The sequence below is a fragment of the Sturnus vulgaris genome, chromosome 1, assembly GCF_052056855.1.
Source record: "Sturnus vulgaris isolate bStuVul1 chromosome 1, bStuVul1.hap1, whole genome shotgun sequence".
NCBI classification, from domain to species: Eukaryota; Metazoa; Chordata; class Aves; order Passeriformes; family Sturnidae; genus Sturnus; species Sturnus vulgaris.
In genome coordinates this window covers 143,346,705-143,364,116 of record NC_142243.1, presented here as the reverse complement: position 1 = coordinate 143,364,116, position 17,412 = coordinate 143,346,705, and the positions used below count along the sequence as shown (strand labels likewise).

Below are 17,412 nucleotides of genomic sequence, written 5' to 3'. Positions count from 1 at the left end.
ATGAAGAATTTTATAGGAACAGCTAGTAAAACCTTTGATGATTACTTTTCTTTAGACCTCTATGCACAGCTTTTTGCTAGAAAAATAGTGATTACTGCTACCTATTTTTTTTTCCATCCCAGCTAGTGATAAAGTGAACATTAGAAGATGGGTCTTGAATTCACAGTCTCAGTTTGTGCAAGGAAAAGGAATACAATGTCCTTGTGTAGGAATTTTCAAGCTAATTACATTGCCTTGAGCCTTGCAATGCAAAGTTGCAGCTGCACAATGGAGCCACTTTCAGTTAAGAAACTGCATAAAAAAGGACCAGATCCTAGCAAAGGCTGGCAGGCTGACACTTGGGCAGCAAAGAGAAGGGAATTTTAGACTCTGTCCTGTAAAGCTACACGGTGGGGGAAGTTATTCCAGCAGGTAAAAGTTACCTCTAAACAAAGTTCAAAATTGTATGTGTTTAATATTGCAAAATATTTTAAAGAAAACTGTACTGTGTCTTTCAATGCCAGTATAGAATTTGGGACAGGTCCCAAGGGAAGCTCAGTCCATCCAAGGGCTTACAAACCTTGACTCTGTCCCTTTAAATGTAATTGTTAGTAAACACTTTCATGAAAGAAGCTTTCATCAGAGAAAAAAAAAAGTGGCAAACTACAGTGGTAAATAATTTGCCTTGGCAAATAATATTTAAGCCACTGATTTGAACCGTAATTCTGTTCAGCATTATCATTTGCTTTGTAAATAAAAGTGCATATCCAAACAGCCAAGCTTTCTGTTGTTGATGAAAATGGGGAAATGTGGGGCAGAGGGAATGTGTCACTTCCCTTCCTTTCTGGAAGTCTGGGGTTTCCAGCTATTCAGATGAAACTGCTTGTGTTTCCATCGATACGAGCCTTGCCCTGCCACGGGAGAACACGTTGGAAAATGCCCCCCTGCCCCCGGCTCCGAAGGTGTCTCCAGAGGCCCCTGCACTCCAGTGCTGACCATGGGGAGCCCTGGGAGAGGAGCCGGGCGCTCCCAAAGTCGCCCGGCCGAGCGAGGGCAGCGCCCCGGGCCGAGCCCCGGGTCCCACACCTGACACCGGCCCGGCGCTTTCGGGGGTGCCAGAGGGAGATTTGCATTTCGCAGCCCGCAGCGAGCTTCCCCCCGCTTCTTCTCTGAGCCAGATGGAGACACATTTGGTTTCTCTTTTAAGCATGTTACTTTTGTGAGGAGAATAAAACGAGCAGGAACAGCTCTTGGCCGCAGCGGCACAAACCAGCCCTGCTCTGCCAGAGGAAACCACATAAAAGCGCGCGGGTGTGCGTCTGGGGGGAGGGCGCAGCGAGCGATGATGCCTGGAGCTTCTTGCACTCGGAGCTGCGATTTGTGAGTGAAACATGATGAAATCACCCCCTGGACAAATCACACGAGCCTGTCAACCTCACCAGGTGGGATTACTCGTAGCTAATAGCCTGAACTCCCCGAGCAAACAGAGCTCTGCGCTCACTATAAAAAAAGGCGACGGTGCGGCGCAGGCTTTTCAAGAATTCCCTGGTATGGCTAAACAGGGCTGCGTCCACTCGCACCAGGTAGGGGAGGAGAGGAGCGTGTTTGCTTTTAGAGGAGGAGTAGCCCGTCTCTCCTGAATAAGTTCCTACAAAAAGGAGCGTTTCAGCTTCAGAAAGAGATGTTTTATTCATAAACCCCTTCTGGTTTGTGTTACTCTCCAACGGTGACGCTGTCAGCTGCTGCTCCAGTGATGGGAACTGCAGTGCTGGGGAGCTCCAATGTACTGAGGACCATCTCTGTCCTTTATGCATAATGCTCTTAGTGCAAAAGTCCTGCTTCTTGCACAGTTTGCTTACTTTGCTGTTTTAATTTGCAGGTTATATCCTTATTTGCTTTTGCCTTTGGAGTAAATGTCTGCATGGGATTTACAACAAATCGGTTTAGGAGATCTGAAGAATGGGATGAGGGCCCGGTCTCAGGTACAGTAACAGACATAAATTGTACATCACCATATACCCTTATGTTATAGACTGTGGTTAGAAACCATTCCTACTCTGTAACAGTAGTTTGCTTGTTCCTTTTCCCTCTAGGATATAGAGAAGAATAAATAACTCGCTGAGCCTGAGTCAGTTGACCTTTGGGACTCACCTATAGGTCTCCTATTTACTTAAACTTTTGCTCTGTGTGCATGTGACTATGGAAAATTTAGCTTATTTTAGGACTGAGCACTGTCAGTCTCACAGAGACTGGTCTCATCAGCTCCTGAAGCGTTTGTAGTGTTTTGTACCCTGCACAGCTTCCTTCTAGTGCTAAGAGAAATTCCCTGATGGCTTTAAGGGTGATGGGTTTATTTTGGTAGCTATTGAAGCGGTTTCTAGAAACTTGATTAATGCTTTCAAGAGGCACTGGTGAGAAAAGCTTTTGGGATTTCTGTGGCTCCTGAGGTCATGCTGGTTTGTGAACAGTAGACGGCAGACATCTGACAGCGGAGAGGGCCGGGAGAGGAGAGCAGGTGTTCGTGCAGATGTGCTGTCACGGAGTCCTCTGCTTTTCTTACTCCTACTTTTTTTCTTTGGAAGACAGCAAGAACATAGCACAGGAGGAACTGTTATTTATGTTGTGGGGCAGTATAGGGTTCTGTGAGCTCAAGTGTAGTCCAAATGGAAAAATGTATAATCCAGACAACTAGTCTTTTTTTATTCAAGAAAAAGCAGGCTTGAGTTGTGTCTCTGTTCCTTTGGCAGGAGAAAGGAAACTTGCGGTCATTGGCTTAGAGCTGGTTAACGTAACTGAAGTGAAAGGGTTTCATTTGCAATGCCCATCTGTAATGATAGCCTGTGAATTTTAATTATAAAATTGTTTGCCGTGGACAGAGTTTGTTGTGTTCCTGGTATTATATCTGTATCCTCCTGTCCTCCCTCTTTGAGGAACTGGTGTCTAATCACAGCCACTATCAGGACTGCTGGTCACTGAGGAGAGGCATTTTAGGTAATCAAGAAGATAGTGGCTGTTGCTTTTGATCTTTATAGCAGTAAAAGAAAAATTACTTGAAAAGTAATTTTTAAAAAGTCTTCTGAGATGTTAGCTGTAGAACAGATGTGTAGTGTGTGTAATAGGAATGGGAAGGATTTGCATTTCAAATGTTCAACACCAGAGTGCCAGTTGCTTTACTTTCACTGGTGACTGTCAGGGCAGGGCTCAGCTGGTTTTTACTGAAGACCCAGAGGTCTGATATTGGGGTCCCATTGCAGCTGATCAGTGCCAGCTCTGCTGAGCCAGTCACCACTGTTCAACACCTCCAGGGCTGGGAACAGTAACTATATGCCTCTTCCAATAGCAAGAGGATTAGCTCAACATTCCAGAAAAGTCGGAAGAAACACAGGATCTCTTGAAAAGGGCTGGAGATGGGGTACTTTTGGAAATCTTTTGAAAATTGGCTTACAAGTGGGGTTGACTCGGCACCTAGCATTGAAGTAGTCCAGTCAAGGGTGCAACAATGAGAGACAAAAGTAATGGAGGATTTTGTCCAATTTGTGTTTATGTAGCTTGGTTACTTTTATTGCAGGAGAAAAAAATACGATACAAAGCATAAAGTATAGTTACAATGAAGTATAGACAGTAAAAAGTTACACTGGATATGTGTGGGTTTTTTAGCAAACTGAAAGCACCGTGATCAAAGAACATTAGTCACTCCTAATTGCATGACTTCCAATTATACTTCATTAGAAGAGCAGTCCAATGAAACATTCAGAAATAAAAATAGGTATAAATTATTTTTCAACTTCACTATTCTTTAGCTTATATGCAAAGTGTCTTGATGTTGAGAATTAATTATTTTATACTGACAAAACATTTTCTTTACCAAGCATTATTGTAGAAATAAATTTGTTATTTCTCCAGGGGTAAGCCATGATTGTAAGCAAATTTTTGTTTTCATCTAGCATAGAACTCTTCTGTGAGCCAAAACCAATTTTTCTCCCTAGTGTCTTGCAAATGCATGCCAAAGTGTCACCACAGTGGCTAAAACACCCCTTCTTGTTCTCTTTTTACAGTGTACAGACATACAGATGTATGTCTTTATACACTTGAGATGTTGAATATTTGTACCCAACAAATTATTTGATTGAAGTAAATTTTTTATTCAAAATTATCAGAGATAGTAGAGAACCAAAGCTCACATTTTTCCATAACTTTGTCTTTGTAAGCTACTTGCTTTATGAATTTCCTAGCCATCTTTTTAAGCACTTTCAGGGAAAACGGCCTTAGTAATTTCTTCAAGCATGGTTCTTGATCAGAATATGATAACTTAATGTTTTGGGTGGAGAAACACTAGTTCTTCTATCTCTTCTCACCGTAGTTTTAAGCATGCCATTAAAAATAGTCATGCTTTTCTTCTGTTGGAATACTTGTATTTTTTCCCTTATCTGACTTTTCATTTGGATTTAACTCCTTGCAAAAATGAAAGGCAAGTTCATAACAGGAGTATCATCTAGCAGAACTAGCACTCCAGATATTTTGTTTAAGTATTTTGTTGTTTCATATCAGTTCCATATGGTATCCAAAGTGGTAAATTTTCACTAGGAAGTCTCCTTCTTATAATGACTCTTTAAGCATGTCTATATTGTGTAGTCCTGTTTTAAACACTGCTACAAATAAATGGATTTTATTATTTTTAAACCTTGTAATCAGACAGAATCAAAAGAAATAGTTCAATATGGCACTTTCTAAGATAAATATAACACCTTTAAAATGGAAATGTAGCAACTTCCTTGAACTGAATCACAAAGGCACTATTGCCCTATTTTGCTTGGTCTCCAATCTATGACACAGAAGACAATTAGATGTCTGTTTTGAACTTAGTGGCAATAAAAAGAGTGTACAGAAAGCAACGTGAAAAGCTTTATGTATGAAATGAGGAAGGAAGGATCTTCAGGCTGAGGCCCCTGTGCCTGCTACACCATCAGACTGCAGGAGCTGTGGAGGGAAGAAGGAATTTTGAAAAGGATTTTAAACTGTCTAAGTTTGTTCTGTACAGGGGTTTCTGTTAATTTGAAAGTGTTCACCAGGGAGAGAGCTCCTGATGATATATTTTCAAACTATTTTGCATGCGCCAGTACTTGTGCTATGGCATTGTGCACGACCTGAAAATCATGGTCTGGCTGCAAAGGCAAGGTCAAGCATGAGAAACAAAGGAACATTCTTAATGTGCTTAGAGAAATTCAGCGAGTTCTCTTTTGTGCTGCAATATGGAAAGTGTCCTACATTGACTCAGGACATGTGACTTGAATTTGCTAAGTGATTTGGGATAATTTGCTACATCGCTAACGAGGTGGTTGTCAAGAGATGTGAAAAAATTGGACAAGGTAGGTGGGCTAAACCTTTCTTACATGAAATGGAAACCCTACTTGCAGTTATGGAAGATGGAGCTAGAAGGGATGTTGAACAGCTGTGTAGAGCTCCATATCCTAAGACCTGATCATTTGTTACAGAAGTGCTTCTGACAGATCTTGGCCTAGAGCTTCTTCAAAATCTTCAAGCTCTGAGATTGTACAGCTGCTATGGGCAGTTTGTTCAGGTGGTTTCCTGGTATAAGTGAGCTGCTCTTTACAGCAGGTAGACATTCCTTGAGCTGCAGTTAACTATCTCTTACGTAATCTGCAGTCAGATTTACACCTTCTCTTTCCTAAACACATGTTGATGTGTTGGTTTTGGGTATTTCTGGCCTTCTGAAAACATCTCCCTCTCAGCCCTTTGAAATGAAAAGGGTAATGCCCAGGGTAAGGTTTATATGCTGGTACGTAATACCTTAAAGTTTCTAATACCTTTGATTTACAGCTTTACTGGATCTGTGATTACATATTACCTAGCTCCAAAAGAGAAAGAAGTGGAAGAGGTTAAATGACATGAAAGTAGTTTTTGGTAGTGGATTTTCAGAAGCATTTGATAGGAAGCAGCTGTCATCAAAAATAAGGACCACAGCTTCATAGCTCTGAAAATTTGAGTGTTGACATGATTTGAAACAATTCTCATGTGACTACTTTCTAGTGTAGCTTTGTGACCTACTTACATACGCAAAGAAAACACTGATCTATATATTGCCAGCACAGTCTTTATCTCCTTGGAGCTTCAGATGGCCAAAATGCTAATGGCTCACTAAGAGCATGCTTGCAGAATATGTTTCTATAGAGTGAAACTTCACTGTGTGTATGATGTTACTCACCCTGAGTGCTGCTGACCTGATTGAAATAAAACCCCACAAAAACAGAAAGGTGGAGCCGTCTGCTACTACCTTTTCCAGCAGTTATATGGGTATGCCTTGACACTGCCATGAGCCACTACTGCAACCACTGTACATTTGGGTTTCTTACCTATGATCTTGCTGTAGCACTGATTTTCTGACAGGTTTACTTACTGAAATGGTTTGTGCTGGTGTCCAGTCAGTGCCACTCCAAGGGAAGTGGCGGAGCAGTGGTACTTGGGGTGAGAGCTGGTGAGACATCAGCTGCTACAATGTCACCTCCAAACTCCCCCTGCATCATCTTTTCCACCCATTCTCACAGTGTTCAGTTAATGCCATCTTATTTGGGAAGAGATTTCCCTTCAGTTTATGTGGAAACTAAATTCTCAGCTATGTGAAAGTGTAGGGGGAAAAATACATATGAAAATATCAGAGCAACTATTTCCCAAAAGTGCCATTGCGTCAGTCCTCTAAAAGTCATACTGCTAATCATGGTGAGGTTTGCCAAACCCAAAACCAAACCATGGTCTAAAAGAAAACAAAACACAAGACCATTTCAAATACTTAATTTTAATAGGTCTCTCAAGGAACAAAAGGCATTGAGAAATTTTCCTTGGAACACCTCTGTATTCAAAGGATAACACACATTCTTTATTTCATAAAATACAATTAACCCTAGTGAACAGCACACACTTTTCCTGCTTCATATAAGCTGCTATGTAGGATTCTCCTATAAGAAAAACTTGTAAAATAGTAAGTTTTGAGAAAAAGAGCAGGCATATGTCAGATTTGACATTATAGGCCCTTACTAATAAATAGATCATTGAAATCTAATACATTGTTCATGGTTTGCAGACTGGCAGTCGTCCATTTACTTATACACATAATAATTATTGATTTCTTAAATACTTCTGTATTTTTAAAGTTTTTTAGAATTTGATGCCTTGCAGAAGCACATCAAAAAGCCTTGCTTTATTTCTCCATTAATTTAAAGAGCATTTTTAAGTTTTCTTTCACACTTCACATTGATTTGACACCTTCCAGTGTGGCAAACCAGGTCCTGCTGTCTGCACTTAGATTAATTGGAGTCCTTTCCTATGTAAACTGCCCAGCCAACCATGAAAATGTCACTTGGTTTCTGAAAACAAAGGTCTGCTTCTGTGGAATAGCTGCAGCTCCTGGAATGGGGCCTTGGAGACTTCAATACATTTCTGCTAATGATCTCTTGATTGTTACAGAGGTAAAGCCAAGGCTGTTTCTTTACAGGATGTTATCACAGCATGCTGCTTCCTTTTTTTTTTTTCCCCCAAAAGAACAATTATTTTTTAAATTTGTTCTTTTTTTGCTCTGTTCGAGCAATTCTCCTGCTCTCCCTGCTCCCTTCCCTTTCCCAGAGCAAGCATCCGAGGTCTTGCTCCGTCGAGTGGCTCAGGGCTGAGCTGCCTGTCCCATCTCTGCCAGCCTGACAGATGTTGCCCTGTTTCTTGTTCCACACAGTCCTGTCAGATTCCCCCTGGATCAATACCTCTGGCTCCTGCAAAAACAGATGCTTTGAGCTTCAAGAGGCAGAGCCTCCAGGCTGCCGCTGTGACAACCTGTGCAAGAGCTACAACAGCTGCTGCTTCGACTTTGATGAGCTGTGCTTAAAGACAGGTACGATGGGTCTCCTGTCCTGCACTGCCAGGTGCTGCTGACACCTGGGTTCTGCCAGTGGTCAGGACCTGCTTGATAAACCAGCACTCCTTGGCATAACTTGCATCTCTTCCTCACCTTGACCTGGCCAGGTAGGCTTAGCTCAGCCTAAAATGCAGCCCATGTTTCTTTGCAAGGAGTAATAGGAATGTGCGCCTATCTCAGTGCTGGGGCAGAAAAAGCAGGGTATTCTTCATAACACATAGAAAAGCAGGGTATTCTTCATACCACATAGAAAAGCAGATCACTGACACTAAATTAAAAGCAAGAATCAGTGTTCAGGCACCAGTCTGATCTCTAGTTTACAATCAAAAGCTGTGGTAAAAACTGGACATTGGTCATTTTGTGTCAGCCATCCTTTTTCATCCCAATTCATAACTTAATATTGGAGCAATTCAGTCTCACTTGAGAGGGTGCCTTGGAAGCTGGGATTATTGAAGTGGTGCGGGTCCTTTTGGAGCAGGGGACAGCCAGGGCTTGCTACCTGTGCCCCAGACCCTGATTTCCAGGTGTCAGGATGCATATTACTGCACTGGTAGAAACATTTGACTTCAATTCATTGGACCCTGGGGGGCGGAAATATAGCAATAGGTTCTCTTTCTTTTTTTGGCTTTTTTTTCCATGAGTCATAGGTAAGGAGAACTTCAAAGACAGACATGAGTTATATTTTTCTTCTTAGCATAGTGCATTTAAATTATTAGTTGTACCTATCTCCTACAGTGTTTGCACAGTGGTCAGAGTTGACACAGGTGCCTTTTATTTTTGCCATTGAACGTTTTATTGCTTTATTGAAGTATTACACTTACTAAGCAGCCAGAAGAAAAGTGCAATGATTAAAAATATCATTGCCCATGGATGTGCCATGCTTGAAAGTCCTGACTTTCTCAGTTCTGTTTATGATTATATAATTTTCATAGATTGATACAAAAAAACAGTGAGCTAATATAGTATGAAAAACAAGTTTGGTTCCAGGCCAAAAATTTCTGAATTTTAGGCTGACAGTGTTCTGCCCCTGCTGTAAATGGCTGCAGAATGAGAGGGTCTTTTTGAGGACTTTCAGAATGATGTCTGCTACCAAAGGGCAGAATTTCAGTTCCTCACCCCCCAGTCCACAGTGGACACATAGGTTCACATATGCATATAGATACCTGAATAGCTCCTGGGCCTGCTCTGCTAATGGTCATATACTCCCACAGGCATTTATTCAGGCAATTAGCACATGTGTGATCTGTAAATATTACATACCTTTGGAAATAAGCCCCAAACGAAGCAGAAAAGGGGATAAAAGACATTGCTCTGATGCGTGGTTTTTTACTGGGTGCATGTTGTCTAAAGTGATTTTTATAGTTTCTTGGGTGGACCTTATTGTGGAAAACCATATGTTTAAAACCATAGGCCATGTTTCAAAGCAATGTACTACTCTTGAGAGAGCATCTAACTTAGGCCAGATCTTAAATTCATTTGCAAGCTGAGAAAAGATGAAGTCTTCACAGCAGCCATGCCATGCTTTTCCTTAAAGAACAGCTCTTGTTTTTCTTGTCTTTGAGGTTGGTACTGGATCTGCACTATGGGTGAGGAACTGATGGTGGGAGTATGACATCACTTTGCATCGACATACTCTTTTTTCTACTTTCTTATTTTCTAAGGATTGAACAGGAAACTGTAGTAATTGTGAGGAAAAGCAAAGATTACCCAAGAAACACCAGAATTCTTAGTTTGTGCCTTAGGTTCCACCATTTATTTATGAAGATCCTTTTTTGACTTTTCCTTTCCACACTTTTTCTGGCAATCAGACTGTACAAAGCCTGGAATAGAGCACCTGAGGGTATCAGAAATACTCACACACGTTTGTGGAGGAGCTCTGCTGCACTTGCAAGTGACAAGGATCCTTTTTCTTTCTTTCTGGTTGACATACCTACTTTAACGACTGGAGTGTTTTCATTGTAGGTGAATGAATACTTTTTGTTTTCATTGCAATCTCTCATTCTTGCTTTTATTGTGAATAATTTAGCTCGGGGTTGGGAGTGTACCAAAGATCGCTGTGGAGAAACCAGGAATGATGACAATGCTTGTCACTGCTCTGAAGACTGCTTAAGTAGAGGAGATTGTTGTACTAATTATCAAGTCGTTTGCAAAGGTACGTCTTTGGTCTTTCTACTTCTTATCTCTCCAAACCCAATAGAAGACAGGGTAAAGAGTTTTCATCTGAAAGAGGAACTCTTTGTTTTGCTTTGATTTTTAGGAGGTGGGGAAAGTGGGGTATCGCATTTGTAATTTTCTGGGCACTAGCAGAGGTAAATAATATGTTGAAGGACGTTATCTTTGCCTGTAGAGATAATGGTAGAAAGAGAATAGGTGGAGGTGGATGAAGAAGAGTTGAAAGCAAAGCTCTAAAGTGTTCAGATACGTTTGTCTGCATCACAGGGAGTGCAGGGATCTCTAATGATCTCAGAAGGAAGGAGCATTCCTAGATATGTTATCTCTGTGCCAAAGACCTCTCTCCACCCCCACCGCAAAAGCTCCTGCTCAAACTGCTTGGCCTAATATCTGTAGGCATTGTTTCTTGTGGAAGAGGAGTTGCAAGAATCCAAGGGCTATTACTCACAGGAGGGTGGCGTGGGTTTGAGATGACCGTGACACACCATGGCTGCAGAACAGCCCTCGCTGCTTGGCGGGCAGGTGGCCTTCGAAAACCTGATTTTCATCCAGTGCTCTGCTCTTTTAGAGCGTACCCTGCCTGTCACAGCAGGTCTTCTGATCCTTGGTAATGAGCTCTACAGGTTTTTGCTTTTGTGTCTCACCTAGTTCTTAGGTTTTTTTCATTCGTTAACTTTACTGGGGAACGGGTTACAGTTTGAAATTATTTCACCATTTTGGACAAATGCACACGTTCACAAAATTATAATGATCCAGATCCATCTATACACTGAAAATGGGACTTTTTGTTTACTTGGGTTTTGCTGTTGGGAATCTAAATGAAATATATATTTTCCAACAAATCCCTGTAGATTGTCCTTCCATTTCCCAAAGAAACTAGAAGCTGAGACCACTTAAATACTGATATAGTTTCCAATTCCTGCCTTTTTTGTGAGCTTCCTATCATAAGGGTCAAGACAGAGGAATTTGTATGTCTCCAGGTTTAATGTACATAATCTTCGTTTAATTGGGTAATAACGAACTATCTCAATGACTCTGGAACTTCTGACAGGACTAAGCTTTATATGAGAACAGTGTTTCCTCTTTGTCCGTGCCTTTGCCTATCTGAGGATAGTGTGTTGTTTTTTGGGGTTTTTTTTCCCTTGGGAATTGTCCCTCCACCTCCTTTCATGGTCAGTTGGAATTGCTGTAGCACACATTTCCTGCAGGTCTTTTCGATGATGTTTTTTGCTTTGTTCTTTTAATTGAATTTCATTTCTTTTAATAGTGTGAGGTTCAGGAAGTAGGCTTGTTAGCTAATAATTTGGTTTTCTCAATTGACCTGTAAAAGTGCAAGTCATGAGCCACTCTATAGACAGCATTCAGCAGTGAAAACCTTAAGAAAATAGTTGATTACATGAAGTAATTTTAACTAATCTAACTTTGAAAGAGTATTTAATACTTTTTTTAGCATGAGTCTCACATGATCCATGAGCTGATCACCTCTCTAAACCAGCTGGAAACTATTTAGAGTTGTTTTTCTTCCCCAGAATGAATTTTGTTTTGCACCTTTAGCCTGCTGAATCAGCTCTTGGAGGCATCAGAACTGATGGGAATTCACAGCCAGAAGCAGCACTTACCTGTTTTTGACACATCAAAAATAAAAAAAATTAAAATAGATGACCACTCTGTCTAAAGCATTACCACTGTCTCCTGCGGTAGGAGGACACTTTTAACTCCAGTTTTAAGAGCTGCTTGTAGAAGTGCTAGTTTGGATATTTTTGTTGAATAGACTATAACCAGATCACTTGTTCAGCTTTGTGAAAATGCATTCTCATTATTCATGGGAAATATGACAAGTCAGTCCATTAACTGGAGCTAGACTTTATTTTTTTTAGTATATATTTTCTGTAAAACCTGTAGCTGTATCCACAGATTTTGTATTTTTTGTTTTTTGAAACTCCAATGTGACTTTTCTGGTAGGAGAAACCCACTGGGTGGATGATGACTGTGAAGAGATAAAGGCTCCTGAATGTCCAGCAGGGTAAGTGTTTTGCTTGCACCTGGAAAAGCAAATGCAGCAAAGCCAGTGGTCACCAGCTCTCGCCTTGGACCTCTGCCACCACATTTCTGCACTGGCTCTGTCATGCAGGCTGAATGACTGTGGGTTGGATAATTTCCTGGGCTTCACCGTTTGTACAGTTATGCTCATAATCCTGTAATGCATTTACCTTTATTTACCCTCATAATATTGTCATGCATTAGCCTTTGAGCTGCTGGGTGAGTAGTGGTGGATGATATTTGGGTTTGAACTCTTGGTCTTCAATGACTTGCTGCTGGGTTGCCTGCTTCTCTTACATGCATAGGGAAGGTAGCCAGACTTCTCTGAAGTCAGTGGAAAGGCCTAGGTTGTTCTACTTTCAGTAAAATTCAGGTTAAGCCATATGTGAACATAGTTCAGGCAATTTGGTTTTTAGGTGGAATTTTATGCTTTTAGCATTATGTTCTTAAATGAAAGGATTTCTAAACTGCAATGGGGTACAGGCTTGACTTAGTGAGGAATTTGAGCACATGAGTAACATGGAGAAAGTAAGTAATCTTTGAAACCTTTTGTCTCACTATTATCCCTAAAGGTAAGCATCTACTTGGGTGCTGTTAGGAGGATAGTTTAGAGATGCTTCTCTCGGTGACAGTGACAGCTACTAACCTCTGCAGCAGGTGACATTAAAAGCCCGGGTGTGTCCATCCATGGCACGTTTCTGCCTACTTGACTTTCAGTAGCAGTAGTAAATTCAAAAAGTAAAAAAGTGACATGAAATACTGTCATCTTTAGTATGTTAGAACGAACATGAAGCCCCATGGACTTCTGTTTAAGAAGACCAACTGTCCTGAGACATGTGGCTTTTACCTAGAGATTGTGTGCCGGGCTGGGTACTTGTGCATGGTAAATTTCCTTCTCCACCTCCTTCTATAAGCACTTGCCTTTATGGGTTATATGTTTTTAGCTCCTCAGGGAAGATGTCTTTTATGTTGGATATCAACCCTTTCAGTGACTGAGTGTGGCTGTTACTAAGTGTGAGGATTATCAGTTTCTCTTGATCTGTTAAGTATGTAAAAGACTATAGGTATATAGTTTGTACAGTAACTGAACTTCTGGATTTATTGGAGGCTCAGTGAGCAAGTGGAAATTAAAAAAGTAAAAATTTGAAATGCTGCTTTATATTCCTGCTGCTTTTGCTTTTAGCTTTGTTCGTCCTCCTTTGATCATCTTTTCTGTTGATGGTTTCCGTGCATCATATATGAAGAAAGGGAACAAGGTCATGCCCAATATTGAAAAACTGAGTGAGTACATCTTTTTTCTGTCAATAAATGAAAGACAGTCTCTTGCAGCCCAATTGCTTTCATTGTTTGTTGAGTAGTAGAAGGGTCAGCGTGGATATGAGAAGGCAGAAGTCCCCTTTAAATTAGGTGATATCAACTGGTCGCTTGAAAGCACCCTGAATAATGTAGTACACAGCTGCTGCTTTGGGAAGTGCTGCTCAGAATCAGTGACTTCATGTGGTTTTGTCAGCAAAGAAACTCATCTTTAGTACATGATATATATCGTGCATGCTTACACGCTAGTTGAGAGGTGGCCAGGAAATTTTCCACTTGATTCAGAAAAGTCAGAGATATGGATAACTGGCTGAAGAAACTGTACGTGGATGCCTGGTAACTGGCTGAAAACATGCCCTGCACTCACCTTCCTGAGAATGGGCATCCCCTTGGGTTTGTGGAGGACTGGGTGCACTGCATATTTGAACCTCTCTGTATTGCATGGTGTTTATGTGTGCCTGTATCCTTGAAATGTCTTGGTTTTTTTTTCCTCTGTGCGCTGGCCCTCCTATTTGTGTAGCTGATTATGGTTGGGTTCAATGATCTTGAAAGTCTTTTCCAGCCTAAATGATTCTGTGATTGCGGGGGGGGGGGGGGGGGGGGGGGGGCGGGCAGCGCTGAGGCCACAAAGCCCAGTGTGAAACTGCAGCTTTGGAGTATTTATTACTTAAAATAAACCTGTGTTTCTGTGTTTTCTCATATTGTTTTACTTAACAAGAGACTTCCAATGATTCTGGATGGAGACTAACTGAGGAATAAAAAAACATCTATGAGAATATAGCTGGTTCTGTAGTCATCTGGATGCCTTATTTCAGTTGTTAGTTGTGAAATACAAAGAGTGCATGAGTAGATTTACTACTGCCTTTACTGCTGACTACTGTCAAGCAGCAGAAAGTTCACTTAAATTAGTTAAAATTTAACTAGTTTCTGCATCATTTTGAATCACAGAAGTTACTTTCTCTGGTTTTGTTTTCCCTGTCTAAGACCTTTGCTTCCTCACATTTGCATTTGATTTTTCAGGATCTTGTGGAACACATTCTCCTTATATGCGACCTGTTTACCCTACAAAAACATTCCCCAACTTGTACACTCTTGCTACTGTAAGTCCCTGGGAAGGAATTTTTCATGATAAAATGTTGCACTGGAGTAGAAATGTGTGTTATGAGAAGCAAGATTTTTAAAAATGTATATATATATTATATATATAACTGCTTCTTTATCCATCCTTTTTGGTATTTATTTATGTTCAGTATTTTCTTCATTTTGAAAAAAAGTATTTAAGTATTTTATTTTGAAGTGGTGAAATGGTTTGTATCTCACCATTATACCCTGACACAGCTTTCCTATGCTTTCTTATGCCTGCTTTTTCAGTTATTTGTACTGCTGCATAATTACAGGTCAAAGTTTTCCTAGGGGAAAAAAACCCACCCCTGAAATGCTGCCCTGAATACAACCAGCAGTTGTTTCTCTGCTGGCGCAGCCCAAGTCAGTGGGGCAGTGTGCTGAGTCTGGAGGCTGCCTTGGCCCTGCAGTGAGAGGAGCCATTGCTGTGTGCATTGGCAGAGCTGGCAGCCAGGCTGTCCCCACACCTGTGTGACACTGATAGTGCTCCCAAAGCTGCCATAAGTGACTCTCCACCTGCAGCTGCAATTTTTAGCCTTTTTTTTTTTTTTTTTTTTTTTCTGCAGCCACTGCACAAATGTTTAAATGGAGAGACAGGAGCATATGGAAAAGAATAGGCTGGGAGGGGAGAGGGCTCAGACAACGGAATTTTCTGCTCTCCTCCCTGAATTGCTTTTACTGCAGGATAAGTCATGATATAAACCAATGGCTTTGGGTGACCTGCCTCAATTTCTTTTCTTGGAAATAATTTTTCTAACAGAAGCACTCATGAAGAGAAAGTATTATAAAATCGAAGTGCTAAGCGTTGCTCTTGCAACCAGAAAATGAATTATTGTGTCCAGTAAGGGCATTCATGAGGAGGAACACAAAGTACAAATGGATCTTCTTTTCATACACTTACACTTTTTCTTTGATGACCTCAAACTAACTTTTAAACTGTGAAAAACTTGAAAGTATTGAGTAACAGGAGTTTTTTATGCTTTTTAGCACAATTCAATCACCTCTTACTGCTTTCATTACTACAGCCAGATTTAAATGTGCTTATCTGAAAGTAAAAATCTTTTCTGTTATGTAGTTACCAAGATACTTACTTTGAAATAATTTAGTAGTATTTGCAGATAGCTATGAAGCACTGCATTTGTGTGTATTAGGGTTTTACTAATTAATCTACTTCTGCACAAAGGGACTCTATCCTGAATCACATGGGATTGTTGGCAATTCGATGTATGACCCAGTGTTTGATGCCAGCTTCAGTCTTCGAGGGCGAGAGAAATTCAATCACAGATGGTGGGGAGGTCAACCAGTAAGTTTCAAATTCCCTCCTGCTTCTTTCTTCCTCCCTCTTCTCCCCTCCCCCTGTGCTGTGGAACATAGCCAATAATAATAATTTTAAAAAACCATATGTGAACAATTTGTACCTAATCCCTGCCCCCCTGGCTGGCCCTCTGTCTATCAGTTTAATGTAATGTTTTGAGTTGGCTTTTGCTTTTCAGAATAATAAATCCATTGACTATGGAAAGGTGCTTGCACTGATAAGTATAAATTAGACGCAGCTAGGATAAAACCCTCACTTGAGACAGCAGTGTAACACTGCAATTTTGTTACTACAGCATAATGTTTCCTTTTCATTATGGATTTCTCAGGTTTTTGTCCTAGTAACGTTTTTGAGCAGTTTTAGCATAAATATTTTGTCAGCATAGCACGGCATAATTTCATAATTATTAGTTAAGTCCAAAAGTAATCACTGTTTTAATAGCTGATTTACTGCAGAGGCTGTGGAAACTTGAGAAAATTAATTTCTGCCTTGAGTACAGCAGCAGAGGCTGAACTATGTCCAGTCTCTTAGATTAGTGTTGGACTTGATTTGTCTAGCTCTGAGCCCTAATTCTGGACAAGGAAATGGAGTCCTTCCAAGTATTCTGTGTTACTACAGCTAAGACAGTCTCCGTGCTTCTGCTTACCTTTCCCCTATTCATGCATGCTGTGGTGGCTTGCTTTGACAGCAAAAGTAAAACTAGTAAGTTTAAAGTGCAGGAAACCAAGGTGTATGCACATTTCATTGCAGTGATTGCTTAGGGAACTACGGTTTAAATGCTCTCTGGTGAATTAACCTCACAAAAGAGTGAGGTTAATTCAGTGATTAAAAGTGAGGACATCGGAAAGGGTTTGGGAACACCATAATCTGTCATTTCTGGTTGCTAAATTGATCCATATCATCCCCCAAATCTCTTAAGACACAAATATCCCAAGAGGCTAAAGGGAGTTGCTCAGACAGTTGTTGGCTTAGCGAGTGTGTGTGTTGTCTGCATGCCGTTTAGTCCGCAACAAATGTGAGACAAGGCAATTTGGAGCTGCAGGCAGATGTGTGACAGGCAGATGTGTCTGGCTGTAGCTGAGCCAGAATTAGGTACTTGTGCTGTTGTAAAATCTGTCAGTGAGTGTAGGCTCTCTCCCCTTGACTAGCTATAATCTGGGTTAGGTTTTGGCATGGGTGGTGAGGAGAAGAGAGGGTGAGGAACATACCTGTTATCTTTCCACATGGCAGCGAAGAATCGGGATCAAAACTAGGAGCAGTGAAAGAGCAGCAGTCTGTAACCTCTTTATCTCAGTTACAGCCAAAGCCACACAGCTAAAACCTGCTCCAGTCTGCTGGAGTCGAACTCATAGATAATCCCATGCCTCAGCTACTGTGTGACAGCTCATTAAGCAGCTCAAAATTAATTATGCATTGCAAATTTAATTCTGCATCTTACCTTAATCATGGTTAAGTAGGAGGTAGTGGAGAACTAATTGTTGGGGCTTGTACAAATGTCTCTACTTTTAAACTATGATATTTTAGAAGTATGATGTAAGTCTATGAATACTTC

At 40.9% G+C, this 17,412-nt stretch overlaps 1 protein-coding gene across 8 annotated transcripts in view; it reads left to right on the top strand.

Annotated features, from left to right (window-relative positions):
• Window positions 1–17,412, top strand: part of ENPP2 (ectonucleotide pyrophosphatase/phosphodiesterase 2) — a 72,044-nt gene that overhangs the window by 14,160 nt on the left and 40,472 nt on the right. For 2 of the 8 annotated variants that reach the window (XM_088178663.1, XM_014870107.2), the window contains exons 1-8: window positions 1,243–1,421; window positions 1,859–1,961; window positions 7,718–7,873; window positions 9,924–10,049; window positions 12,032–12,092; window positions 13,293–13,390; window positions 14,444–14,523; window positions 15,729–15,848. In XM_088178663.1, the coding sequence (XP_088034789.1) occupies window positions 1,371–1,421; window positions 1,859–1,961; window positions 7,718–7,873; window positions 9,924–10,049; window positions 12,032–12,092; window positions 13,293–13,390; window positions 14,444–14,523; window positions 15,729–15,848 (795 nt within the window). In that variant the 5' untranslated portion in view covers window positions 1,243–1,370. Of the gene's footprint in view, window positions 1–1,242; window positions 1,563–1,684; window positions 1,763–1,858; window positions 1,962–7,717; window positions 7,874–9,923; window positions 10,050–12,031; window positions 12,093–13,292; window positions 13,391–14,443; window positions 14,524–15,728; window positions 15,849–17,412 lie in introns of those variants that run through there. The other 6 variants (XM_088178677.1, XM_014870110.2, XM_088178691.1 and 3 more) reach the window with 4 other exon arrangements.